We start from the raw sequence: 25,451 nt of genomic DNA, 5'->3' as shown, positions 1-25,451 counted from the left end.
ACCCTAACACAACAAATCCACTTTTTAAAAATAGGAAACAGACTTTTGCAGTGTGTACAATGAGCACTGCAAAAAAATAGGAAAAACATTGTAGATTGTGGAATGAAAGAATGAACAATTTACATGTTTTGTAAACAAATCAAGATGAATGCTCAACAAAGGGCTTGTCCACACTTTACTTGTAGGAAGCAAGTGTCTGAGAGGTTTTCCACTTACATTATTTTTTCATTTGTTCCACTCCTTTCTCCAGGAAAACCCGCTCTTTACTGCTGAATCAGAGCAAACGTCAATCCACGGAATACCGTATTTTTCAGTGTATAAGACGATGTTTTTTGCTTAAAAAAATGGCAAAAATTGAGTGTCGTCTTATACATGGATAGTGAATGAGGAGGGGGGGACGTGCAATTAATGGCAGCAGCAAGCAAGAGATTGGCAGTGGTGATTGGGCGGGTGATTGGTGGCTGCAGCAAGACCTGCTGGCGATTGGCTGTGGCTGTGGCAATTGGGCAGGCGATTGGTAGCTGCGGCAAATTCCTGCAGCTGCTCCAAGCGGCAAATGTACCGTATTTTTCGCACCATAGGACGCACTTTTTCCCCTCCAAAAATGAAGGGGAAATGTGTGTGCGTCCTATGGTGCGAATGCAGGCTTTCGCTGAAGCCTGGAGAGCGAGAGGGGTCGGTGCGCACCGACCCCTCACGCTCTCCAGGCTTCGCACACCTCTCCGCAAGCAGCGGGAGCGGTCCCGCTGCTTGCGGAGAGCTGCCAGCATGCCGAAGCCTGCGCGCGCTGAGAGCAGCGCGCCCAGGCTTCGCGCACCTCTCCGCAAGCAGCGGGAGCGGTCCCGCTGCTTGCGGAGAGCTGCCAGCATGCCGAAGCCTGCGCGCGCTGAGAGCAGCGCGCCCAGGCTTCGCGCACCTCTCCGCAAGCAGCGGGAGCGCTCCCGCTGCTTGCGGGGAGCTGCCAGCATGCCGAAGCCTGCGCGCGCTGAGAGCAGCGCGCCCAGGCTTCGCGCACCTCTCCGCAAGCAGCGGGAGCGGTCCCGCTGCTTGCGGGGAGCTGCCAGCATGCCGAAGCCTGCGCGCGCTGAGAGCAGCGCGCCCAGGCTTCGCGCACCTCTCCGCAAGCAGCGGGAGCGGTCCCGCTGCTTGCGGGGAGCTGCCAGCATGCCGAAGCCTGCGCGCGCTGAGAGCAGCGCGCCCAGGCTTCGCGCACCTCTCCGCAAGCAGCGGGACCGCTCCCGCTGCTTGCGGGGAGCTGCCAGCATGCCGAAGCCTGCGCGCGCTGAGAGCAGCGCGCCCAGGCTTCGCGCACCTCTCCGCAAGCAGCGGGAGCGGTCCCGCTGCTTGCGGGGAGCTGCCAGCATGCCGAAGCCTGCGCGCGCTGAGAGCAGCGCGCCTAGGCTTCGCGCACCTCTCCGCAAGCAGCGGGACCGCTCCCGCTGCTTGCGGGGAGCTGCCAGCATGCCGAAGCCTGCGCGCGCTGAGAGCAGCGCGCCCAGGCTTCGCGCACCTCTCCGCAAGCAGCGGGAGCGGTCCCGCTGCTTGCGGAGAGCTGCCAGCATGCCGAAGCCTGCGCGCGCTGAGAGCAGCGCGCCCAGGCTTCGCGCACCTCTCCGCAAGCAGCGGGAGCGCTCCCGCGGCTTGCGGAGAGCTGCCAGCATGCCGAAGCCTGCGCGCGCTGAGAGCAGCGCGCCCAGGCTTCGCGCACCTCTCCGCAAGCAGCGGGAGCGGTCCCGCGGCTTGCGGAGAGCTGCCAGCATGCCGAAGCCTGCGCGCGCTGAGAGCAGCGCGCCCAGGCTTCGCGCACCTCTCCGCAAGCAGCGGGAGCGGTCCCGCGGCTTGCGGGGAGCTGCCAGCATGCCGAAGCCTGCGCGCGCTGAGAGCAGCGCGCCCAGGCTTCGCGCACCTCTCCGCAAGCAGCGGGAGCGGTCCCGCTGCTTGCGGGGAGCTGCCAGCATGCCGAAGCCTGCGCGCGCTGAGAGCAGCGCGCCCAGGCTTCGCGCACCTCTCCGCAAGCAGCGGGAGCGGTCCCGCTGCTTGCGGGGAGCTGCCAGCATGCCGAAGCCTGCGCGCGCTGAGAGCAGCGCGCCCAGGCTTCGCGCACCTCTCCGCAAGCAGCGGGAGCGGTCCCGCTGCTTGCGGGGAGCTGCCAGCATGCCGAAGCCTGCGCGCGCTGAGAGCAGCGCGCCCAGGCTTCGCGCACCTCTCCGCAAGCAGCGGGACCGCTCCCGCTGCTTGCGGGGAGCTGCCAGCATGCCGAAGCCTGCGCGCGCTGAGAGCAGCGCGCCCAGGCTTCGCGCACCTCTCCGCAAGCAGCGGGACCGCTCCCGCTGCTTGCGGGGAGCTGCCAGCATGCCGAAGCCTGCGCGCGCTGAGAGCAGCGCGCCCAGGCTTCGCGCACCTCTCCGCAAGCAGCGGGAGCGGTCCCGCTGCTTGCGGAGAGCTGCCAGCATGCCGAAGCCTGCGCGCGCTGAGAGCAGCGCGCCCAGGCTTCGCGCACCTCTCCGCAAGCAGCGGGAGCGCTCCCGCGGCTTGCGGAGAGCTGCCAGCATGCCGAAGCCTGCGCGCGCTGAGAGCAGCGCGCCCAGGCTTCGCGCACCTCTCCGCAAGCAGCGGGAGCGGTCCCGCGGCTTGCGGAGAGCTGCCAGCATGCCGAAGCCTGCGCGCGCTGAGAGCAGCGCGCCCAGGCTTCGCGCACCTCTCCGCAAGCAGCGGGAGCGGTCCCGCGGCTTGCGGGGAGCTGCCAGCATGCCGAAGCCTGCGCGCGCTGAGAGCAGCGCGCCCAGGCTTCGCGCACCTCTCCGCAAGCAGCGGGAGCGGTCCCGCTGCTTGCGGGGAGCTGCCAGCATGCCGAAGCCTGCGCGCGCTGAGAGCAGCGCGCCCAGGCTTCGCGCACCTCTCCGCAAGCAGCGGGAGCGGTCCCGCTGCTTGCGGGGAGCTGCCAGCATGCCGAAGCCTGCGCGCGCTGAGAGCAGCGCGCCCAGGCTTCGCGCACCTCTCCGCAAGCAGCGGGAGCGGTCCCGCTGCTTGCGGGGAGCTGCCAGCATGCCGAAGCCTGCGCGCGCTGAGAGCAGCGCGCCCAGGCTTCGCGCACCTCTCCGCAAGCAGCGGGAGCGGTCCCGCTGCTTGCGGGGAGCTGCCAGCATGCCGAAGCCTGCGCGCGCTGAGAGCAGCGCGCCCAGGCTTCGCGCACCTCTCCGCAAGCAGCGGGAGCGCTCCCGCTGCTTGCGGGGAGCTGCCAGCATGCCGAAGCCTGCGCGCGCTGAGAGCAGCGCGCCCAGGCTTCGCGCACCTCTCCGCAAGCAGCGGGAGCGGTCCCGCTGCTTGCGGGGAGCTGCCAGCATGCCGAAGCCTGCGCGCGCTGAGAGCAGCGCGCCCAGGCTTCGCGCACCTCTCCGCAAGCAGCGGGAGCGGTCCCGCTGCTTGCGGGGAGCTGCCAGCATGCCGAAGCCTGGGCGCGCTGAGAGCAGCGCGCCCAGGCTTCGCGCACCTCTCCGCAAGCAGCGGGAGCGGTCCCGCTGCTTGCGGAGAGCTGCCAGCATGCCGAAGCCTGCGCGCGCTGAGAGCAGCGCGCCCAGGCTTCGCGCACCTCTCCGCAAGCAGCGGGAGCGCTCCCGCGGCTTGCAGAGAGCTGCCTGTTTGGGGGCTGGGGTCGGGGGAAGCTCGAGCTTCCCCCGCCCCAGCCCCGCGCCTGGGGGGGGGGAAATAATTTTTTCCCTTTATTTCCCCCCCAAAAAACTGGGTGCGCCCTATGGTCCGGTGCGCCCTATGGTGCGAAAAATACGGTATACACTGAGGATTGGCTAAGATGATTATAAGGAAAATACAGTGGTAGTGAGTGTCACTTGTATGATAAAATTTAAGGGAGGTGAAGAAAGGAGGAACGCTTTTATAAATACTTCCGATTTATTTTTTGTTATTGTGGAGCAACAGATTTGATCAAAACCTGCCAGCGAGGGCAGAATTCTCCTTCTTTTTGGCTGAAGTTATAGAAACAAACAAGTGCTGTGCAGATCCTTGTTTGGTTTCTATAACTTAACGTGTTTGCAATGCAGTTACTAATTTATGTCACCTTTTGCTGGGGGATTGAGACATGCAAGAAGAAATGCACACAGCGACAATGTGAAAAACACATGTCAGGTTCACAAGTAAAGGAGAAGAGGGTTGTTGTTTTTTTCCATGTGGGGTAGCAGTAGCTGCGTTCCAAAACTGTGCTAAAGAAACTTGACATTTACTCTTGGGGGAAGCTGTGATCTGGGGCTAATTTCTCTTTTAAAGCCTCTAGCGTTTGTTCCAGATTCATATTTCAAACCGAAAAGTGGAATGTGACTGTGACATGCTTTCTTTTGCTCGCTCTCCTCCTCTTCTCCCCCTTTCTTCTGGCTTGCCTCCAAAAGGTCTTTGCTTCTTGTTGATTACATTCTCAAGATGAAACCCCTGGTGGCTACAGTTTTCCTGGTAGTCCTGGTGCGACTTTCTCAGTCCTTCCCCGCCTGGTACCACAGAGGATGGCTGAGATTGCTGAGGGAAGGGGACAACTGTGGAATATGCAACCTGGAACTCTGCCCTGTGCCTACAGCCTGCCAAGCAGGGACCGTGTTGGACTCATGCGGCTGCTGTCCCGAATGCGGGAATGTGGAGGGGCAGATCTGTGACTTGGACGAAGGCAGCCATTTTTACGGGCAATGCGGGGACAACCTGGAGTGCCATTTGGATGTCCGTGACATCAAGTCTGGAGAAATCCCCGAGCCACAATGTGTCTGCAAGCTGCAGGAGACTGTATGTGGACCTGAAGGGAAGACCTATGAGAACATCTGCCAGTTCCATGAGGCTTATGCAGGAAAGGGGATAAATGCGAGCATAAAGCACAAAGGACCATGCAAATCGGGTAAGGAAAGGCAAAGCAGAGTCTAAAGTACATACCTGAGGGAAGCTGAGATTTAATAATGGTGATATTTGGCAGCATAGTCTAGGGATGCAACAGAGGGGCTCGGAAATCACTCTTTTGGAGCAATTTGTTATCTTTTTGGAGTTTAGATGAGAAATCCTATGTGTGTTTATGCTAAAGTGAGTCCCACTGTGTTCGGTGGTGTTTACGTCCAGGTAAGGATATATGGGATTGCAGCCTGACAATGCAAGAAGTAAAACTTATTGACTTTATTGGGACTTAATTGTGGATTTGGGTTCCCTAAGGACATAGGCACAAGTGTGATATTATGTGATCCTGGAATGAGAAAATATACTCCCCCTTGCATCCAGTTTCCCCCCTTATTGACATTTCATTAGATAAAGTTCCTCTTAAGGTAACAAACAGTAACAACGAGGAGCGCTGTTCAAAGTATGTCTTCTGAGGCTACAAAACATTGGATGCAGAGTCCACTAAGTTTTTGTTAAAGCATGGGAACGTGCTCCGGAATTGCCAACGTATCCTGTGAGATTAACATTGTAGAATTCACATGGGAACTGACAACCTGTTGATCAGAGGGGAGTGTGAAAATGTGAAATGTGAACACAAATTGCCTGCAGATTTGTGGGTGGGCCATAACAGAGTCATTTAACCACTATCCATGAATGAAAGGCAGGATTGAAGACTATAGGAATAGTCTTACTATAGGAATAGTAAAAGTATGGAAAAAGATGCTCTTTATTTAATAGCTTAAAAAAAATCAACATAAAGCAGCTAGGTCCAATCTTAGTATATAAAGCTGAAATTAACAAGACAGCAACAATGATACGAAAGATCTAAATGGCCACTGTATGTCAAAGTAGGAAGGTTCAAGCTGAAAAAATATATAATGTTTAAAGTCTCAGACCCCCCAAATCCCTTACAGTCTTATGCAGATTTAAATAAATCACATGCAAGGTCATGTTTCTTTTTATACCGAAGAACAAACCTTTGCATGCAGCTTCACTGCATGTGAAAAAGCCCAACGGAAAAGATAACCAAATGGAGAGATTAGTTCTTAGCCTCCTGGCAGCTTTATAGCCTGATGTGTAAATGATTCATTCTTCTGCAATTAGCATCATCGCTTTACAGGATTCCAAGAGATTTAGCACAGCCTTTGGAGTGAGGTCCAAATGGCACGCAGTTCCGAAATGGAGCCAAGACGAATTTATGTAAGATTTTCCCATATGTGATTTTCTGCATTCTTCAAAGCATGCCAGTGATCTATAGCAGTCGCATGTGACACTATGCGCACAGTGATAACTCCCAGGCACCCTGTTCATACAAAGGCACCCGGGCATATTGACTGGCAATGTCAGTGAAATGTTTCGGCAAAGCTGGCATCGTCTGTGCCATTCTGCAAGCGCAGTGCTCTGAGCTCTCCATACGAAAAGCACAGGGATCTCAGGCCAGGCTAGAGGTGACATAAATTGCGCATGTAGAATGGTAGTATTGCAGATGCAGTGAATTTTGACAGCAATTGGCAAGGCTTCGTATAATTTTACAGGCTCTTGCTGGGTTGAACTGATCTTCTCCTGTTCCTTGATCTGTGTCGGACAACGTTGTATGTATATCGGAAAATGCTTTTAGGATTCCATGGGCCAATAAAACAGAGAAATGTAGGGATAATATCTGAAGTATGTACATGTGTGTGTTTGAGCGTGGGCATGTGCATGCACAGAGGAATGTCGTCAGTTTATGTAATGTGAGAGTTTCAAAGGGAAAATAGATGGATCCCTGCAGTGGCAGAACACTTGGGTGGAACGCCTGGGGTGGCGCACGTGCCCTGCACCTAGGGGTGGGTCCAGCCACCCATGGGGTGGGGTGAGCCTGGCCAGGACACTCTAGGGGCCTCTGAGGAGTCTGGCTGCCTCCTCCCACTCAGCCACCCTACAGCTGAGGGAGAGGCGGTGGGCAGACAGTTTGGGGCAGCATGGAGCCTGCGGGTGCCCAAGCCACTGCGTCACTTTCAGGAGAGACGCGTGGCTCGGGTGCGCTGCAGGCCCCACGGTGAGTGCCGCCTGGCATTTTGTCACCCCCCCTTAGTGGTGACACCCAGGGCGGACCGCCCCCACCCCCCTTCCTCCTCCCCTGGATCCCTGTCCTCGAGGAGCTTCCGATCTAAAATAAGGGATGGTCACATTCAACTAGTTTGCAATCTGTGAACCTGTGCACACAAATAATTAAGCAACATGCTCTCATAAGTATTCACATGTAACATTCAACGGGGACGTGGGTGGCACTGTGGGTTAAACCACAGAACCTAGGGCTTGCCGATCAGAAGGTCGGCAGTTTGAATCCCCACGACAGGGTGAGCTCCCATTGCTTGGTCCCTGCTCCTGCCAACCTAGCAGTTCGAAAGCACGTCAAAGTGCAAGTAGATAAATAGGTACTGCTCCGGCGGGAAGGTAAACGGCGTTTCTGTGCACTGCTCTGGTTCGCCAGAAGCGGCTTAATCATGCTGGCCACATGACCTGGAAGCTGTACGCCGGCTCCTTCGGCCAATAAAGCAAGATGAGCGCCGCAACCCCAGAGTCGGTCACGACTGGACCTAATGGTCAGGGGTCCCTTTACATTTACTGACATTCAACGAGCGTGGAGTTTGTGCGCCTGTGTGTGCAAATCAACAAGTGCACAGTCACACAATTACTTGTACTTGTGTTGTGTGTAATTTATGAACAAGTCCATAGGTAACAGACAGTAGGGGAAATGGGTGGTAGATGAGGGCAGCGGGCAATGAATGTATGAAAAAACCATCATCTGTAGTTAAAACAGTTACAGTTGGTAATTGGGACCAAAGTCCTCATGCTTCCCGTCTCTTCAATCTGTGCAAATATTAATACAGTATCTGCAATAGGTCTTACTTCCTAGGATCACTGCTGATTGATATGGCCTAGTTTGGAAGTAACCGACGTGGTACCTTCTAGGTGTTGTGGAATACAACTTCCATCATCCCTGAAGATTGACCATGCAGGCTGGGCCTGATGGGAGTTGTAGTCCCAAACAACTGGAGGAAGCTACACAGGCTACTCACTGCCTAACTTGTGCCGCCCTGGGGTTCCACTTTGTGACAAAGCCTGTGTGTGTGCAGAGCTATACAGATGTGGACTCTTCCTCTTCTGATGTTTATACGCAATGCATGGACATCTGCGGGGGGGGGGGCAGCAATGGATTCCCCCTCTTCCCTTTAATCGTGCAAACCTGCTTCATGCATCTAATGCAAGGAAAGGGCTATTGCTATTGAAGATTTTAAGAGGGAGTCAGTTTGACATTCCTAGAAGTCAGGTGACATAAGTGTTGTTCTGCTCTCCCCACTAGTGAGGAATTCCTGGGGCGGTGGTTCCGTGGCTTAGCCTCAATTTCCTCTGAAATGAGAGATCCATTGAGAGCACGGGTGGAAACAAATGGCACGGCAGTTCAGCAAATATCACATCTGCTGCACCCACTTAAGATATGTAGAGACACAGGCACCACTTCATTGCCCACATGAAGAGAATAGCACTTTTAGCTCTTTCTCAAAAGTCAAATCTGTTCCCTACTTTGTTCTCAATTTGGGGGGATGTGCTTCTTCTTATTTGATGATGTGTTTAAGTGCATTCTCCCCTCTCAGCCAAGAAATTAGCAACCCAGTCAGATAGGTGGGGTAGTAATAGTAGTAGTAGTAGTAGTAGTAGTAGTAGTAGTTATCGTTGTTGTTGATGGTGATTATCCTATGCCCTCTTACTTGACAGAAACCCCATTCAACAATCGGACTTCTGAGTAGAGAAATACAGGATTTCAACAACAGATATGCTTTTTCAGTTCTTCAAATTGAAGAATTTGGGGCATCTTCAAAAGCCCCAATATTTATTACAGTGGTTGCTCATTTAATGTGTTCAAAGGAAGACATTAAATCCACTCCCTCTAGTGGCTGTATGTATATGTGTATATAGATATATATATGACAGGGTCCCTTTACCTTTACGACATACTATTTATTTATTTATTTTTGAAAACACACAATTGAAAACCACATCGTCGTCCTTCAGACAAATGACAAAAATTCTACGTGGTCTAGTATTTCACAAATTTAATCTGAATGTGAAATGGAAAACTGCATTGTAATTACATTTTTAAAAGGTGCTCTCCCCCCCCCCCAGCAAAAAAGCATAATGACTTTAATAGCTTGATCAAAATGAAAGTTATAAAACAGAATTTAGTGCCCAAATGAACTGGCAGCAACTCACATGGTTCACAGTTATAACTGTCCTTCATGCTGGGTTCAAAATTAACAGCTACCATTCGGAATAAAAGAGGTGGTGTGTGTGTGGGGGGGGGGGGAAATCGAAGCATTCTTGTAAGCAGATGGGGTGTTCGGCTTCACTGTGTGCAACAGTGGTAACAAGAACACAATGTTTAAAAATGCTTTTTTAAAATGCCAGTGTAGCAGTGGCTAGCTGCTGAGCTGCAATCCTGCACGCAGCAACCTGTTTTAACCTTGTGGAAGTCTATGGGATTTGAACTGCCTAAATCTACTCAGGATTGCAGTCTTCTTGGCCACAGGTGGGAGGGAAAATTCCGGGTTCAGTACTTGGGAAAGTCACTCTCCCTCTTCAAGAGGTTATTGTGAGGATGAAATGCTTTTAGGAATTGCTTAAAAAAGGACAATTACTTATTGTTCATTCCCCATGCTGTGGGAACTGCACTTGCTGCAGATTGGCTATAGTGCCCTGCTCAAGGTCTGTTTGTTAACATTAAAAAGCCCTGAACAGCTTGGGACCAGGTTACTTGAATGACTAAAGGTAAAGGGACCCCTCACCATTAGGTCCAGTCGTGACCGACTCTGGGGTTGAGGCGCCCATCTTGTTTTACTGGCCAAGGGAGCCGGCATACAGCTTCCGGGTCATGTGGCCAGCATGACTAAGCCACTTCTGGCGAACCAGAGCAGCGCACGGAAACACCGTTTACCTTCCCGCCGGAGCAGTACCTATTTATCTACTTGCACTTTGACGTGCTTTCGAACTGCTAGGTTGGCAGGAGCAGGGACCAAGCAACGGGAGCTCACCCTATCGCGGGGATTCGAACCGCCGACCTTCTAATCGGCAAGTCCTTGGCTCTGTGGTTTAACCCACAGCGCCACCTGCGTCCCTTGAATGACTGCTCCCCCCTATAACATCATCTGGGCAAATTATACTCCTGGCACCACACCCTTCATAATATCATAGGATGCAGTCCCCAGAAAATGGTCATTTCCAGCTGTTGCCCCTGCATGGTGGAAGGGTTTTACCTGTGCCAAATATGAATCAGCAACCACCAGTTGCTTCAGACACCTTGAGATGACCAGACGTTTGCTGGCCTATAAACTAGGACCCAGTCTGACATGTTTGAATCCTCTGGTTTTCTGTTTAATGCTTTTATGTGCTTTGTTATATTGGTGTTTGATTCGTTTTTGGTTATGTTTTTGTACTTGTTTAAAGATTTTGTTGACATATTGCTTGTTTTTAGTCTTTACACCGTATATTTTTTGAAATATTAAGCAGTTTTCATTTAGCCATTCATAGGGAAAGTTATTTCTCCAACTCCTTTGAGATTAAAATCTGTTAGTGGCTAACACTTGCTCTTATTAGGCCTAATAGATCAGCAGTTTGACCCTGCCTTGGTTTAGCAGAAGTGCAAACATGATGCCATTCTTGGTTACCACAGTTCCATCCGTCACATGTGTACTCCTAATTCTCACGGTCAGAGATGACACAGTCTACAAACAACACAGCTGCAAACGCTGGTCTGAAAAAACAAAACAAAACACTGATACAATTCCCAAAACATTGTTGTTGTTTAGTCGTTTAGTAGTGTCCGACTCTTCGCGACCCCATGGACCAGAGCACGCCAGGCACTCCTCTCTCCCACTGCCTCCCGCAGTTTGGTCAAACTCATGTTAGTAGCTTCGAGAACACTGTCCAACCATCTCGTCCTCTGTTGTCCCCTTCTCCTTGTGCCCTCCATCTTTCCCAGCATCAGGGTCCTTTCCAGGGAGTCTTCTCTTCTCATGAGGTGGCCAAAGTATTGGAGTCTCAGCTTCAGGATCTGTCCTTCCAGTGAGCACTCAGGACTGATTTCCTTCAGAATGGATAGGTTTGATCTTCTTGCAGTCCATGGGACTCTCAAGAATCTCCTCCAGCACCATAATTCAAAAGCATCCCAAAACATGCACACAGGCAATTTTATGGCTGATGACACTTACTCCCCACCTTCCTTTCACTCTTGGGACATGCTCACATGGAGATTTATCTAACCCTTTATGAAAAACAGCAAAGCTTTGTGACTTCACTAATGAGTTGTCAGGAGTTGCCAACCTCTGGGGGCTATTGGTGCATTGAGTGAGTGCTGTGGGTGCCAGTCACAAATTGGCTGCTGTAGGACGGTGGCGTAACACACAATGCTTGTCGTAAGAAAACCTCTTTGAGTTGTTTGTTTGTTACAATCAAGCAGTGTAAAAATTTTATGAAACAAGTAAATAAAATAAACAAATGAGTAGAATTATTCTGTGTTGTGAAAGCTGTTTAATGTGACTCTTGAGCATGATGATCCTCTCACTCATGTCTCTTCCAGCTCCTGTTATTTCTTTGCCACCTCGAGACACCCAGAATTTCACAGGGAATGACGTCATCTTTGGTTGTGAGGTATCTGCATATCCCATGCCACACCTTGAGTGGAAGAAGAAAGGAAATAAGATGTTTCTGCCAGGAGATGATGCTCATATTTCAATACAGGTATACAGTTTAAAGTAGGTAAGGCGATATAATTACTTTTTCTTTGTGGTAAACTTAGCAGGAGACACAGACCTCTCCCTACAACAAAATGGTGGCTGAAGAAGACATCTAGAATTCCTCGCCTTTCAAGGCTGGGAAAAGACAACCGAGGATTGGTTTGGGAGCAGTGATTTTTAACTTGTTCATAAATGGCTTGGAGTTTGGGATGAGCAAATTGTTCAGGCTGGTTTTAAAAAAGCAAACCAACAACTTGCTTGTCCTCCTGCCATGTTGAGGAATACTGCAAAAGTAGTTGCTCCATACATGACAGTAGAACATATATAACGTTGCAATCAAAATCTCAGTGATGTAGATTTCATTGACGTCAGTGGAGTTTACATGGTGAAGACGTCATCCTATTTATTATTAGACCTTCATTTGTTTGCTATTTGGCTTTCATTTTCTCAGGCAAGAGGGGGACCTCGGAAGTACAGTGTGTCTGGATGGTTACAAATTCAAGGGATCAAGAAATCAGATGAAGGTGTCTACATATGCCAAACAAAAAACAAATATGGGTTTGCCTATTCATCTGCAAGGCTGAAAGTTATTGATGGTAAATCACTGTATTATTATTATTAGTCCTTTTTCCATGACAGGGGACTCAGGGTGATTTACAGATATAATAAGAAAAACTTTGTTGTTGTTGTTTAGTCGTGTCCGACTCTTCGTGACCCCATGGACCAGAGCACGCCAGGCACTCCTGTCTTCCACTGCCTCCCGCAGTTTGGTCAAACTCATGCTGGTAGCTTTGAGAACACTGTCCAACCATCTCGTCCTCTGTCGTCCCCTTCTCCTTGTGCCCTCCATCTTTCCCAACATCAGGGTCTTTTCCAGGGAGTCTTCTCTTCTCATGAGGTGGCCAAAGTATTGGAGTCTCAGCTTCAGGATCTGTCCTTCCAGTGAGCACTCAGGGTTAATTTCCTTAAGAATGGATAGGTTGGATCTTCTTCAAACCTAAAAACATAGAAAAAAACAATAATTAAGAAAAAAATTAACATTGATAGAAATGTATATCTATTAATAATATAAACAGCACGGCACCAGCCCTTTTATTAAAAACAATCAGTTCCCAAAAAGCCTGCTGGCGGAAGGACACAAAAAGATCAAGCTTTTGGTGGTGGTTGCCTGATTCTAATAGTAACCGAAATTGTTCATTTCAAACCAGTATGTTTTAGATAGGGAATCTATGTTTCAGTGGACATAATGGCTTTTTGTAATCTTTGGTCAGTGGCATGAAATTAAGAAGTGGTGCCTCGCCGCAGGATTTGGCAGCACGACATTTGAAAACTGAACTCATATTTTAATGTAGCTGATGTCTTTCCAATGTCTGATTAACTCACAATATTTTTGTTTGATGCGCAATTTCCCCTCTCCCATTTTCTCCCTCTCCCTAAATATGAAGTTGCCCTAGGCTATTGGCTTGTGTAATGCAGTAGTGTCTGCTCTGGCTGGCAGCTGCTCTCCAAAGTCTGAGGCACAGTCAGTCTGTTTCCCAGTCCTGCTACCTGAACTGAACCTGCCAAGGAATGAAACTGGGCCCTCCTGCAGGCAAAACCTATGTACAGTGGTACCTCGGATTAAGTACTTAATTCATTCTGGAGGTCCGTACTTAACCTGAAACTGTTCTTAACCTGAAGCACCACTTTAGCTAATGGGGCCTCCTGCTGCTGCCGCGCCGTCAGAGCACGATTTCTGTTCTCATCCTGAAGCAAAGTTCTTAACCTGAAGCACTATTTCTGGGTTAGCGGAGTCTGTAACCTGAAGCGTATGTAACCTGAAGCGTATGTAACCCGAGGTACCACTGTATCTACTAACCTATAGTATCTACTAACCTATGGCCACTCCCCAATCACCAGCTTAATTGTTAACACTATATGTGCCTTATTCTGCAGGTTCATCATTAACTTTCCAGAATATTCCTGGCAGCTGGAGCACAAGCGATGGCACAGATTATGGAGACGATTTTGATTCTGCTGAAGACGAGGAAGAGGCAGAATATGAATCTGGAGACTATGAAAAATGAAGCAAGTTTGGATTGTGTAAGGGGTTGTTATGTGCTGATGCTTTCAAGTTCCTCTGTTTTGCTTGTGTGATTTGCACTGTCCTGAAACCTCATATTATCACAACAAAAATGTGTATCAAATTCTAGAAATTATCCCATACATACCATTTCAATCAGACTTTTCTAATTTTAAGCCTCCATTACATTTATTATATTCAGAATCCTGCACACTGAGAAAAACCATAGTGGCAAAAGATATAAACGTTGCACTTATCAAGATCCCTCTACAATTCCTTGTGTGAGATATAGCTCTCTGTCATACAGCTGTAGGGCAGGAAAGTCACATGAGGACTTCACAGTCACAGTAAGTTGTTGAAGACCGATGCCACCACGTGATTGCTGTCCAGAGTGCAACAAGAGTGGGACAAAAATAACCTGGAACATTTGTGGGTTAAAAAGTTACAGGATTTCAGCAGGAAGTTACACTGATTGGAAGTGTAGTAGTGTGACTATTTTCATTGCCCTGATCAGTGGTAGTTGCATATTATTTAGTCCCCATGCAAAAGGGAAGAAAACCCTTTCCAAACCCAGTGGTACCAGCTGATTCAGAATTGCTGCCATTTTTATAAAGCAGTGACATGCTGCAGGGGTGAAAGGCAATACTCTTCAAGCTTTTTTTTCTGTCGGAGAAGCTGAAATATTCTGGGAATTCCCATTATATGCTGAAGGTCTGTAAATTGGCATTGTTAAAACTAGAATACCACATCTTTGTGGCTTGGAAGTTAATCAAGCACAGTGGTCCCGTTGCAAGTGAATTTTGCTATGGTTTCAACAAACAATTTCCCATGTCTGAAGCATTCGTGTTTCATCTATCACAGTATGGATTTATTTCAAGGTCAGCTTCACATAAATAATTCAATCTAACATTTTAGGTTAATCTGCAGCACAAAACATTTGACAAACTACAGATTGCTTATTTGCAAATAAATGTATTTAAGTCTAAGAACAACAATTAAATATTCATAAGCACATAATATATAAGGCAATACTGGTAATAAGTTCCTCTTTTTATACTCCATGGACATCTCAGATCCATTATAAGGGTAAACCTCCTTTGGAGGTGTGAAGTTTTAGCTCACAAGCCTTTTGAATGCTGGGAAGTAGGACCTGGTCATACTAACGCTGGTGACAAAATATCACAATTAGCACAATTAAATCCTCCTTTTACTTCCAAACGACTCCAGTTGTTCAGAGCCTATCTAGGAGCAAGAGAAATCACTAGTTTGCCAGCAGGTTGACTCAGGAATTTCACCCCTCCAGTTTATCTCAGAAGCTGGCTGCCCAACTCTAGTGCACTTTTCCCTTCCTTCCTTTCAGGATTAAAAGAGCACATTTGCTTCCTTGTTTTGGCATTGAATAAAACATGCCCTTTGGAGGCCTAGTTCTCACAGAAAGCACTAAAAAGAGGCAGGCGGGTAAAAACATTCACAAATGCACTTTTCCCAGCAGTTTTGCAAATCTCTCCAAAAAGTTATCCACATTTCTATGTTCCCGTCTGATTCTAAAACTGCAAGTGTGAGTCTCTTGGGCAATTGTTGTTCAGTGCTTCCAGAGCAGCCCTCAGGCAAAGGCTCAAAGGTCTCAGTTTCAGCAAATCTCCTTCTCACTAACCATGTTCGGCCATTTGTTAATTGTAGCCTGGAGAGGCCATGGGGCCTGTCCCTTCTACATCTTCCTGCCTTGAGCAGTGAGATCTCAGGGAGATTGAATGGCCGTTTGCCTGGCTGCAGTTTCAGTCCACCCCACAACCAGGATCACTGACTGTAGATACAATAAATGAGCTGTGATGGTTAAATCACTGCCAGGGATGTTACGCTCCAGACTTCAGGTGGAAGAAAACTTTGGAGTGAATGTTCTTTCATGCCAAATTAATAAATAAAAATCAAATCTATATAGTGGGGGGAACCCAGCACAGAGACAACTAAATGTCAGGGAGAAGAATTCGAGTCTGGCTTCCTCCTAAGGAATGGTTGTGCCAATTTGACTATTAATGTTCTAAGCCCACCACTAATAGTTGCAAGAAAGGCAGTGGTTAATATTGACTGAAGAAGGCTGGCCTTAGTCATGCAAGACATCATGACAGCTCCGGTTTACTGATTGTTCCGTTTTAATTTAAGTGTGTCACTAAATTGAAGTTTCCGTTCCGACTGTCCCAGGTAAGACACTAGGCTATCTCACACATATTCCATATTCTCCCAAACTGAGCATTACTTAAGCCCGTGTGATGTTGCGGTTAGTCTAGGACCGCGAATCTGGAATTTTTCAGATACACCTGTGCATATCCGCATGAATTTGAAATTCTGTCTGTGCTTGGCTACCCGGAGCTTAAATACATGACCTTCCACACAACCTTCCACACACATGTATTTGGAGAGGTTCCCTAACTTGGCAGAAAGAGAAAGGACCTGAAATACAGGACAAAACTGTTATCCATCTGCATTTTACATTGAAATATGGGACAATCCTGTATTATACAGGACAGGTGACAACAGCGCCAGATTGAACCCTATGGCCCTTAGGGCCTAGGCAGTCGCAATCTCAGAGGGCCCCTCGAAAATTATCTCCTAATACGTTTTTTATTTTACCAGCCAAACCAAATCAATATTATTTTGACCCCCAAAATGGCCATAGGCCGGTGCCTACTCTGCCTATTTGGCAACCCCCAACCCTAGCTCCCTGGGGTCTAGAGACCCTGTTATGAAAGCGTGCCTTCTGCACACATATCATAGGGGTCAGGGCCGTATTTAGGTTTGATGAGGCCCTAAGCCAGGGGTAGGCTTTTGGAATTTGTTCATATTTTTTTTCCAAAATATAGTCCGGCCAACCACAAGGTCTGAGAGACGGTGGACAAAGGTTGCTGACCCCTGCCCGAAGCTACTGAAGGTATATGTCCAGCTGTCCTTTGTCAACAACAAATTGTCACTATTTTTTTCTGTTGAATACAGTGACACCTTGGGTTAAGTACTTAATTCGTTCTGGAGGTCCGTTCTTAACCTGAAACTGTTCTGAACCTGAAGCACCACTTTAGCTAATGGGGCCTCCCGCTGCCGCTGCGCCACTGCCGCACAATTTCTGTTCTCATCCTGAAGCAAAGTTCTTAACCTGAGGTACTATTTCTGGGTTAGCAGAGTCTGTAACCTGAAGCATCTGTAACCCAAGGTACCACTGTATATGCTTATGCGGTAATTGATGGACCTAATAGGCATCTAAAGCCATTTGCACATAACAAATAGGAGCTTACACAACACAAAACACTGCTGCTGGTTTTATTTTATTTCTTTATCTTACATTTTGGAAATGTACATCCATTTTTTTTCCACCTTTACATTTTTGGGGCCCCCCAAGAGAGTGGAGCCCTGCTATAGCTTGTTTAGCTTATATGTAAATCCACACTGATAGGGGTCAACTCCTAGGGGGTCTCCCCCCCCCCACAAAAAATAAATATTTGAAGGGACTGCCTCACCCCGCCCCCAGGTTGATGGGCACTGCCATTCAAATGGCGCGCGTGTGCCGTGACACGTGACCAACCCTATGGGCGGGGCTTAACCTGCCCGCCTGTCATTCCGTTCAGGTCGGCGCCCTTGACACGCGTCGAGTTCAAACGAGGCCAGATCAGGGGAGGGGATTTAAAACACGCGCGGAAATACCTCAGAGGGCGGCGAGGGGCCTGGTCTCTCTCCTCCCTCCGCGGTGCTCCCCTCAACCCCTTCCCCGCCGCCGCCGCCGCCTCCTCCTCTCGCTCCGCCTCCTCCCGCCTCTCCTCCACCGGCCCGGGCTGCTCTCGGCGTCGCCCTCCCGCCCCGCTGGAAGATGGCGCTGAGCGGCCAGGTCAGTGGGCGCCCCGGGCGGCGGCGGCGTCGAACCCGGAGCCTGGCCGTTGCGTGGCGGGGAGATGGCTCGTCCCCGCGGGGAGCGGGACGCAGGGGGGGGGGCGCGTAGGCCGCCGGCCGAGCGGGGCGGCAGCGCAGCCCCGGGGGGGGGGGAAGGGGTGGGGGGCGGGCGGGAGAGGAAGGCTGCCCCACCGCCGCACGTCCGTTGGGGATGCTGCGAGGAAGAGACGCCTGGAGGGGGGGGGGACTGCGGGGATCGTGTGGGGCGGGGAAAGGTAAGGGGGGAAAGGATGTCCTGACAGGATTTATATATGTACACACACACACACACACATGCCTTTCAAGAATAGAGGGATGCCAACTATATCTATATCTAATCTATATATAGACATATATATGTATGTATCTATGTGTATATATATATAACTGTAGTTACAGGTAGGTAGCCGTGTTGGTCTGCCGTAGCTGAAACAAAATAAAAAAAAAATTCCCCCCACTAGCGCCTTAGAGACCAACTAAGTTTGTTATTGGTATGGGCTTTTGTATGCATCTGAAGAAGTGTGCATGCACACGGAAGCTCAGAGCAATAGCAAACTTAGTCGGTCTCTAAGGCGCTACTGGAAGGATTTTTGTTTTATTTTATATATAACTGTGTGTCATGGAAAGTTACATGCGCGTTTGTGTACAGCTATTTCTGTGTGCCGTGAAAGACACAGGTGCGTGTATGTGTCATTATTTGTGTGCGCCTTGAAAGACACATGTGCATTTGTGTATAACGTACTGGTATGTGCCTTGAAAGACACATGTGCATTTGTGTATAACTGTTTCTTTGTGCCATGTATGCATGTATTACTCTTTGTGTGTCTTGAAAGACACATGTGCGTGTGTGTATAACTTACTGGTGTGTGCCCTGAAAGACACATGTGCCTTAGTGTATAATTCTTTGTGCCATGTATGCATGTATAACACTTTGTGTGTGTCTTGAAGACACATGTCAATGTGTGTATAACTTACTGGTGTGTGCCCTGAAAGACACATGTGCGTTTGTGTATAACTATTTGTGCCTTGAAAGGCACACACATGTATGCATGTATAACTATTTGTTTGTGTCATGAAAGACACAAATGTGTATGTATGCATGCATGCATGCAGAGAGCATGTGGCACCAAACTTGCAAAGTTATGCTATCTTCTTTATCCAGATCAAATTTAATATACAAGTCCACCCCCACCTTTTTATATATTCTATTTCAAGCAGCAAACAAAACATTTATTTCTCAAAACTGAATTTCGAATTACACATAACACCAATGTATTTTAGTTACATAAGAACAATTGTTGCCTTCATGGACAAATGTCCTTGTTTGACACTCCTAGATATTTGTTTGGTTTGGTCTTTCTTTTCTCTGTTTCTGATACTCTGTTACAGCTGTTTTTCTTGTATATCCATTGGAAAAAAATAAACAAACTCCCATCAGATTATCTCTTACAATTTTAAATCATGTCTGGAATCACCACACATTGGGATTATCTGCTTAAAACATTAAAGCCAAGTTTGACATGTTTGTCATCAGCTTTTAACCTTTAAATCTCCAAAAAGTCTGGGTCTGGAGTATTTTAGGGAGTGTATTTTCCTGCGTTATCTCACTCCTGACAAGTGAGATAAGTGTGAATTCCATTGTCAAGGGTGGCTTGATTGGCATCTACTGATAATGGTTGTGACTCCTTTTCTGTAGAAAAGGGAAGTTTGCCTGATCTATGTGCTTGACTCTTGAGCAAAGCAAGAGGGAGGTGGGTGAATCCTCAGTGAAATAATAGCCAAATCCAGAGCCCTGACAGTTTTAGGGAAGTGTGTATGTGTTGGGTGGTGGTATGCCTGCCCTAGACTCCCCTTGTTGGGGGAATGGGTAGGCTTTAGATCCTGTTGATATGAAGCTTCTCTCAATGTGTCACCATGAAGAGTGAGGTCTGCAATATCAGCTGCCCTTAGAAGAGTAGTTAATGCTCAGTTTGCTGGAGCTTTTGAACTCCGGTTTGTACTTCTCATATCATCTCCTGGCTGGCTTTAATCATTTGATTGGTATTGTTTTTATTGAATCTGTTGTTTGAAATTTGCCCCTATGCTACCTTGGATTGAAAGGTGGCTTACAAATACTCGTGATGATTTCTTTCTGTCCATTAGAGGTACGAGGTACATAACACTACTTGAAGTTTGTATTTGCCTCATGACTGCACTCATGCAAACAATGGGGACATATTGGGGCCTCTAGTTGATGCACATCTGAGTTTGCGGAAGGTAGAGAAAAAGTTGGTGACCTTTTGGCTGATGACCAAGAATACCTTCGCCAGTCCTTGCCATTTGGGAACAGAAAAGAAAAATATTTTATATCTATTGGGTAAAAATTCAATTGTTTATTTCAGTTATAGGACATATTTACATATTCAACAAAATCCCAATTATTTACTCTCTTCTGCGTAAGACAAGGGTAGACAAGCTGTTGCCCTTCAGATGTTGTTGGCTTACAATGGCTATTATCTGTGATCATGAATGGGGTTTATGGGAACTGGAATCTAGTAACATCTTTCTCATCCCTGCCCTAAGAACATAAAATGGACATGCTGGACCAGAACATGAGCCAGTCTAGCTAGCCAGGTACCTCTTAAACCTTACAAGTAGGTAAGAAGGTGAAGGTATCATTCCTTTCAGCATGGAGGTTCTGTTTTGCTATCTTGGCCAGTAGATGCTAATAGACATCCCAGAAGGAGACGTCTAACTCCCTGTTGTTAGGGTAGAGAAGGGGCAGTGCTAAGCACTTTGTATTTTTATGTACAGTGGTACCTCAGGTTACATACGCTTCAGGTTCCAGACTCTGCTAACCCAGAAATAATGCTTCAGGTTAAGAACTTTGCTTCAGGATGAGAACAGAAATCGTGCTCCGGTGGCGCGGAAGCAGCAGGAGGCCCCATTAGCTAAAGTGGTGCTTCAGGTTAAGAACAGTTTCAGGAACAGATCTCTGGAACGAATTAAGTACTTAACCTGAGGTACCACTGTACTTTGATAATCATCATCCAATAATTGTCCTTCATATGAAGTTGCTATTACTAGGGTAATGACTGTACCTTGACATGCACTCTGCTTACAAAGGGTAATTAAAGATACTCAGCGTAATCTTTCACTAAGAGCAGCTCAACAAACATTTCACTTTGTCTGAAATCTGTTTAACCAGATTACAGTGGTACCTTGGTTTAAGAACAGCTTAGTTTATGAACAACTTGGATTAAGAAAGCTGCAAGCCTGAAAGTAGGTGTTTTGGTTTGTGAACTTTGCCTTGGAATAAGAACACGTTTCGCTTGCTGTTGAGTGTGTTCTATTTGTAAATAGAATCCCCCACTGCCAGGGGAAAGCACACCTTGGTTTAAGAATGCTTTGGTTTAAGAATGGACTTCCGGAGCAGATTAAGTTCATAAACCAAGGTACCACTGTGCATCCACTTTGTTAGTTTTGCCTTAATACTCCTGCATCCCCTGTAATATGTGAATACTCCTAAGTTTTATGGTGATGAGATTCAAGCTTAATGTGTTTTAACCGTGTGGACACAATGTGTTTTCCTAACTGTTCTTATATTTAACCTGTATACTGGAGAGAGGAGGGAATCAAGCACAGTGTATTTGAGCAAAAGTAATTGATGCACCTTGATTCTTCCTTTGATTAGGAAGGATATCCCACAACTCACAAGTGGTGAGGTGGAAACTAAATTTATATTCTTTCTTGGTAAGTGGGAAATAAATGGCAAAGACCAAAAGCAGCACTGAAAATATTGATTATTACTGTTAACTTTGCCTGCTTTCTTGTTTGTTAAGCGCAAGAAAAAATTTAGATGCTCAAGGAAATTTAATTGCTTGTGCATGATCTTCCATTTTGGATCTGACAGATAATCCCCGTTTCCTTTGCACATATTCTACTTCAGTGCCAGGATATTTTTCTTGGGTGATAAATGAACAAATTACTTTTGAGCTGTGAGTGGGAGGAATTGGATGAGCATCCCCTGTGTCCTTCCTCCCTACTCCTTGGCAATGGCTTAGGGATACTTCATTATTTAAACACACAGGGTTGTACTTGCAATGTATGTGAATTTAACCAATGTGATTTCAAGTTTATGCACTTGGCTAAAAAAAGCAAGGTGGGTTGGTGGGCAGTAGGCTGGGAGGAAAACATAGGCAATCCCACCTGCAATTGCATTTGGAGTTAGAGTGTATGTGTGACCTTAGGAGAGTATTACAGGCCATTTTCCAGTTTTAAAATGGTTTTTTTGACTACATGCGATTGTGGTTTTATGTGCTGTCTCTGGAACATAACCCAAACAAAAGATGTGAGTTGACTGTATCTGACTTTACCATATTTTCTCGAGTCTGATGTGCCATCAAATCTAACACGCACCTCAATTTTCAGAACCTTGAAACCAAAAAAAGTCTTTGACGGTGAATGTAAATGTGCCATTGAATCTAATACGTACCTTAATTTTCGCAATGTAATTTGGCCAAAAAAGGTGAGCGTTAGATTCGAGTAAATATGGTAGTGATACTCAGGAAAGACCCATTGAGGTGAATGGTATTAAGGTAGTTATGAATATGACTTACTTGGATACAGCCCATTCTGACTTTTATATTCTATATCAATGTGCATGAATAAATAGTAGTGTGAGGATATTAATGGAGGGCAATTCATGTCTGATTTTTACCCCCAGCAGAGTCTGGCAGAGCTAGAAGTTCTTTGTAAACAGCTCTACGAGGGGACAGACTTAGCACAGCGAATACAAGCAGAAAAGGTGCTCCTGGAGCTTATTAATAGTCCTGAATGTCTTAGCCAGTGCCAGCTTTTACTGGAACAAGGAACAGTAAGTGCTTTAAACTTTATTATCTAAATACACATTCATTAAATGCCCATCTTTTCTCTGCTTTTCATAAACAGTAGCGTGAAATTTGAAAGTAGTGATAATGAACTTTTGTAGATTAAAAGGAGATTCCCTCCAACCCCAATGAAAATAAGTTGGCTGCAACGTAATCATTGGAGGTGCTTTTTCTTCTGCTTGTTTTGCTTGTTTTGATATCAGATTTTCAAATGACACCCCCCCCCCCATTATGGATAAGGTTTGTACAAGCATTAATAATTTAGAAGAACATAGCAAATATGTCATATTTATGCATAAGTTAGGAGTTAATCAGGCTTACCATTCCACATGATAATGGCTTGGTTTACACGAATGAAATATTAGCTCCCTTGGGTAAAATGGTGAAATCATTCTAGACTCTCCAAGTTTATCAGTCTAAAGCTATGATCTGGCAGATCAAATCTATGTATTCAGGTTGAGCATCTCTCTTCCTGCTTACGGACAGGGAAAGAGTCCCCTTAACTTATAGAGCTCAGAAGCAGAAAGGGCCACATTTACACAGTATGAAGTCTGCAATAGGGTCTAGAGAGTTTGGACTCAATGTCCTTCAGCCACAGGCAACTTGGTCAGTGATGAGGGATGGTGGGAATTGTAGCCCAAACCATCTGGAGGGTACTGGGTTGTTGTTGGCAGCCATTTGTCTTGAGAGACAACGGAGCACGTCTCCAGGGATGAAGTCAAATTGCTGTGTTAGCAGCAGGAAGTGACCTCCCTGGGGTGCAAGCCTGGGCAATGTGTGTGGAGGTCCTGGGCTGCCCAGATGACAAACTCCTCTCTCGGCCTCGCTGATGTTGCTTTAGTTGTTCTGAGAGAGCCGTGATTTAAAAGGAGGGACTGTAGGGTCTATGAAGGTCTGACCCTGTGTATATTTTACAGGCATATCCTTGAAAATAATATAATAGCTGTTAGATAAATACAGTATGTGTCTTAATCCCATGTTGCTTACATAGTAAATACCAGGACTGAGCTGTAAATTGTATCAAAATGCACACATCCAAGTAAGTAGAGCAAATTTGTGACAGCAAGGTTTTAGGAGATGTGTTTCTTGTTGCAAGATTATATTTTTGGATGCTATTTAAGGATTTTTTAAAACGAATAGTTATTACTGCCACCTGAATTGTGTGCGTTTTTCTCTAGACCTCTTATGCACAACTGTTAGCAGCGACATGCCTCTCAAAACTTGTGTGCAAAACACCTCCTTTACCTGTTCAGCAAAGGATGGACATCAGTAAGTATTGTTTATTCCTTTCAGTATTGCAGTAGGGTATTTTGTGTGTGTAATGATACAAATTTCAAATTGCCCTAGTAGTTCGTCAAAGAGTTTAAGATTGCCAGTCAGAATGATTTTAGGTGTTCTTCATTTATAGCTGCTATATACTTTATCATTCTTTGAAAAACTGTTGATGTTTCTAACTTCCAGAAAAATCAGATTAAGATGTGATCCGGAATTTGTGTTGTCCTTTATTTTTTATGGGACAAAATGTGTAAACATGTGGGTGTGTTTGTATTGCATGAATTAAAAAGCCTAAGAATTTGATCAGGAGCCTAGGTACATGTATAGCCCTCTCTATGTCCTTGTTGTAAATGCATTTACCGTATTTTTCGCTCTATAACACGCACCCGACCATAACACACACGTAGTTTTTAGAGGAGGAAAACAAGAAAAAAAATATTCTAAACGAAACAGTGGATGTATGATTTTTGTGGTTCATGCTGTGGCCACAGACATGTGATCTGACAGTGAGTTTGGAGTAGCCCAATGCAAAAATCCTGAGGATCCATGTGGATTCGTGCTTTGTAACCACGTTTGAAGTGGGGAGGGAAGGAAAAGCACTCAAGGGACAAGGAGCATGCGTGGGGTGGGTGGAGAAGGATGCTGCTAATAATGAAGAAGAGGGGTATAAGGGGAGAAGGCTCCTCTCCTCTCCCGCTTTGCTTCTTTAAAGCAAGCAGGCTCTGCTTTTCTCCCTCCTCCCCGCTCATCCCCGTCTTAATGAGCTGAAAAACTTTCCTGCTATTTAGCGAGCTGAGTGGGGAGGAGAGAGGGACAGAGAGCCTGCTTGCTTTAAAGGAACCAACCGGACAGGAGCCGCTTACACTCGTGTAAGTGGCTCCTCTCCTCTCCCACTTTGCTCCTTTAAAGAAGCAGGCTCTCTGTCCCTCTCTCCTCCCCACTCAGCGGCTCTTCTCCCACTTTGCTGTTTCAAAGCGAGCCACGGAGGAGGGAAGGAAGGGGAACCATGGATCCTCTGCTCACGACTGCAACAGATCCCCCCCGCCACCCGTAGGCATTCCCTTCATAACACGCACAGACATTTCCCCTTACTTTCTAGGAGGAAAAAAGTGAGTGTTATGGTGCAAAAAATATGGTATTTTAAACTGTCCCATTTCTTTCAGTAGTACTGAACTCAAATACTTTTAGGTCTACTCCCTTAACTAGGTTTGATGTGTCAAACAAATACAGCAGCAGACATCTTCCTCACCTGCTTTATAATAAAAATAAAAAATAAATATGAGTAGATGTGCTAACAAAAATTGGCTTCAGTTGCTACGCATAAGATCTATGTTTTATTTGGGTGTGGGCATAAGAGTACAAAATTCACAAATATATGTGACTCTTTCATAATTAATGTGGTACATGCGTGCTTGGGTATCAGTCCCATAGTATAAAAGTATTGTAAGACATGACTTTCAGTATTTATTGAAATGATCTAAAATATGGACTGTTAGTTTATCAGTTAATAACAAAGGAAAAGTATGTTTTATCTGGGGTATTTTGGAGAAGTCAGCTACATACTGAATTGTGCAGCAGCTCCATCAAAACCAGCCCATTTTGTGATTGAGGCTCCTGTTTAAGTCTAAGCTTAAGTTTCCTTCT

At 47.0% G+C, this 25,451-nt stretch overlaps 2 protein-coding genes across 4 annotated transcripts in view; both read left to right on the top strand.

Annotated features, from left to right (window-relative positions):
- The first annotated feature begins 4,363 nt into the window (after positions 1–4,363).
- On the top strand, positions 4,364–13,913 carry LOC308473577 (kazal-type serine protease inhibitor domain-containing protein 1-like). Its single transcript, XM_080999324.1, has 4 exons — positions 4,364–4,888; positions 11,534–11,694; positions 12,142–12,286; positions 13,626–13,913. The coding sequence occupies exons 1-4, from the start codon at positions 4,429–4,431 to the stop codon at positions 13,754–13,756; spliced, it is 897 nt and encodes a 298-aa protein (XP_080855450.1). The 5' UTR covers positions 4,364–4,428; the 3' UTR covers positions 13,757–13,913.
- Positions 13,914–17,265: 3,352 nt separating this feature from the next.
- RANBP17 (RAN binding protein 17) overlaps positions 17,266–25,451 on the top strand; it is a 183,961-nt gene continuing 175,775 nt past the window's right edge. Inside the window, exons 1-3 of one of the 3 annotated variants that reach the window (XM_080999002.1) lie at positions 17,266–17,623; positions 22,373–22,519; positions 23,711–23,801. In XM_080999002.1, the coding sequence (XP_080855128.1) occupies positions 17,606–17,623; positions 22,373–22,519; positions 23,711–23,801 (256 nt within the window). In that variant the 5' untranslated portion in view covers positions 17,266–17,605. Of the gene's footprint in view, positions 17,624–22,333; positions 22,520–23,710; positions 23,802–25,451 lie in introns of those variants that run through there. The other 2 variants (XM_080999001.1, XM_080999000.1) reach the window with 2 other exon arrangements.

The sequence above is a fragment of the Podarcis pityusensis genome (genome assembly GCF_964106645.2).
Source record: "Podarcis pityusensis genome assembly, chromosome: 3".
Lineage (NCBI taxonomy): Eukaryota > Metazoa > Chordata > Lepidosauria > Squamata > Lacertidae > Podarcis > Podarcis pityusensis.
This window is presented reverse-complemented; position numbering and strand designations above follow the sequence as displayed.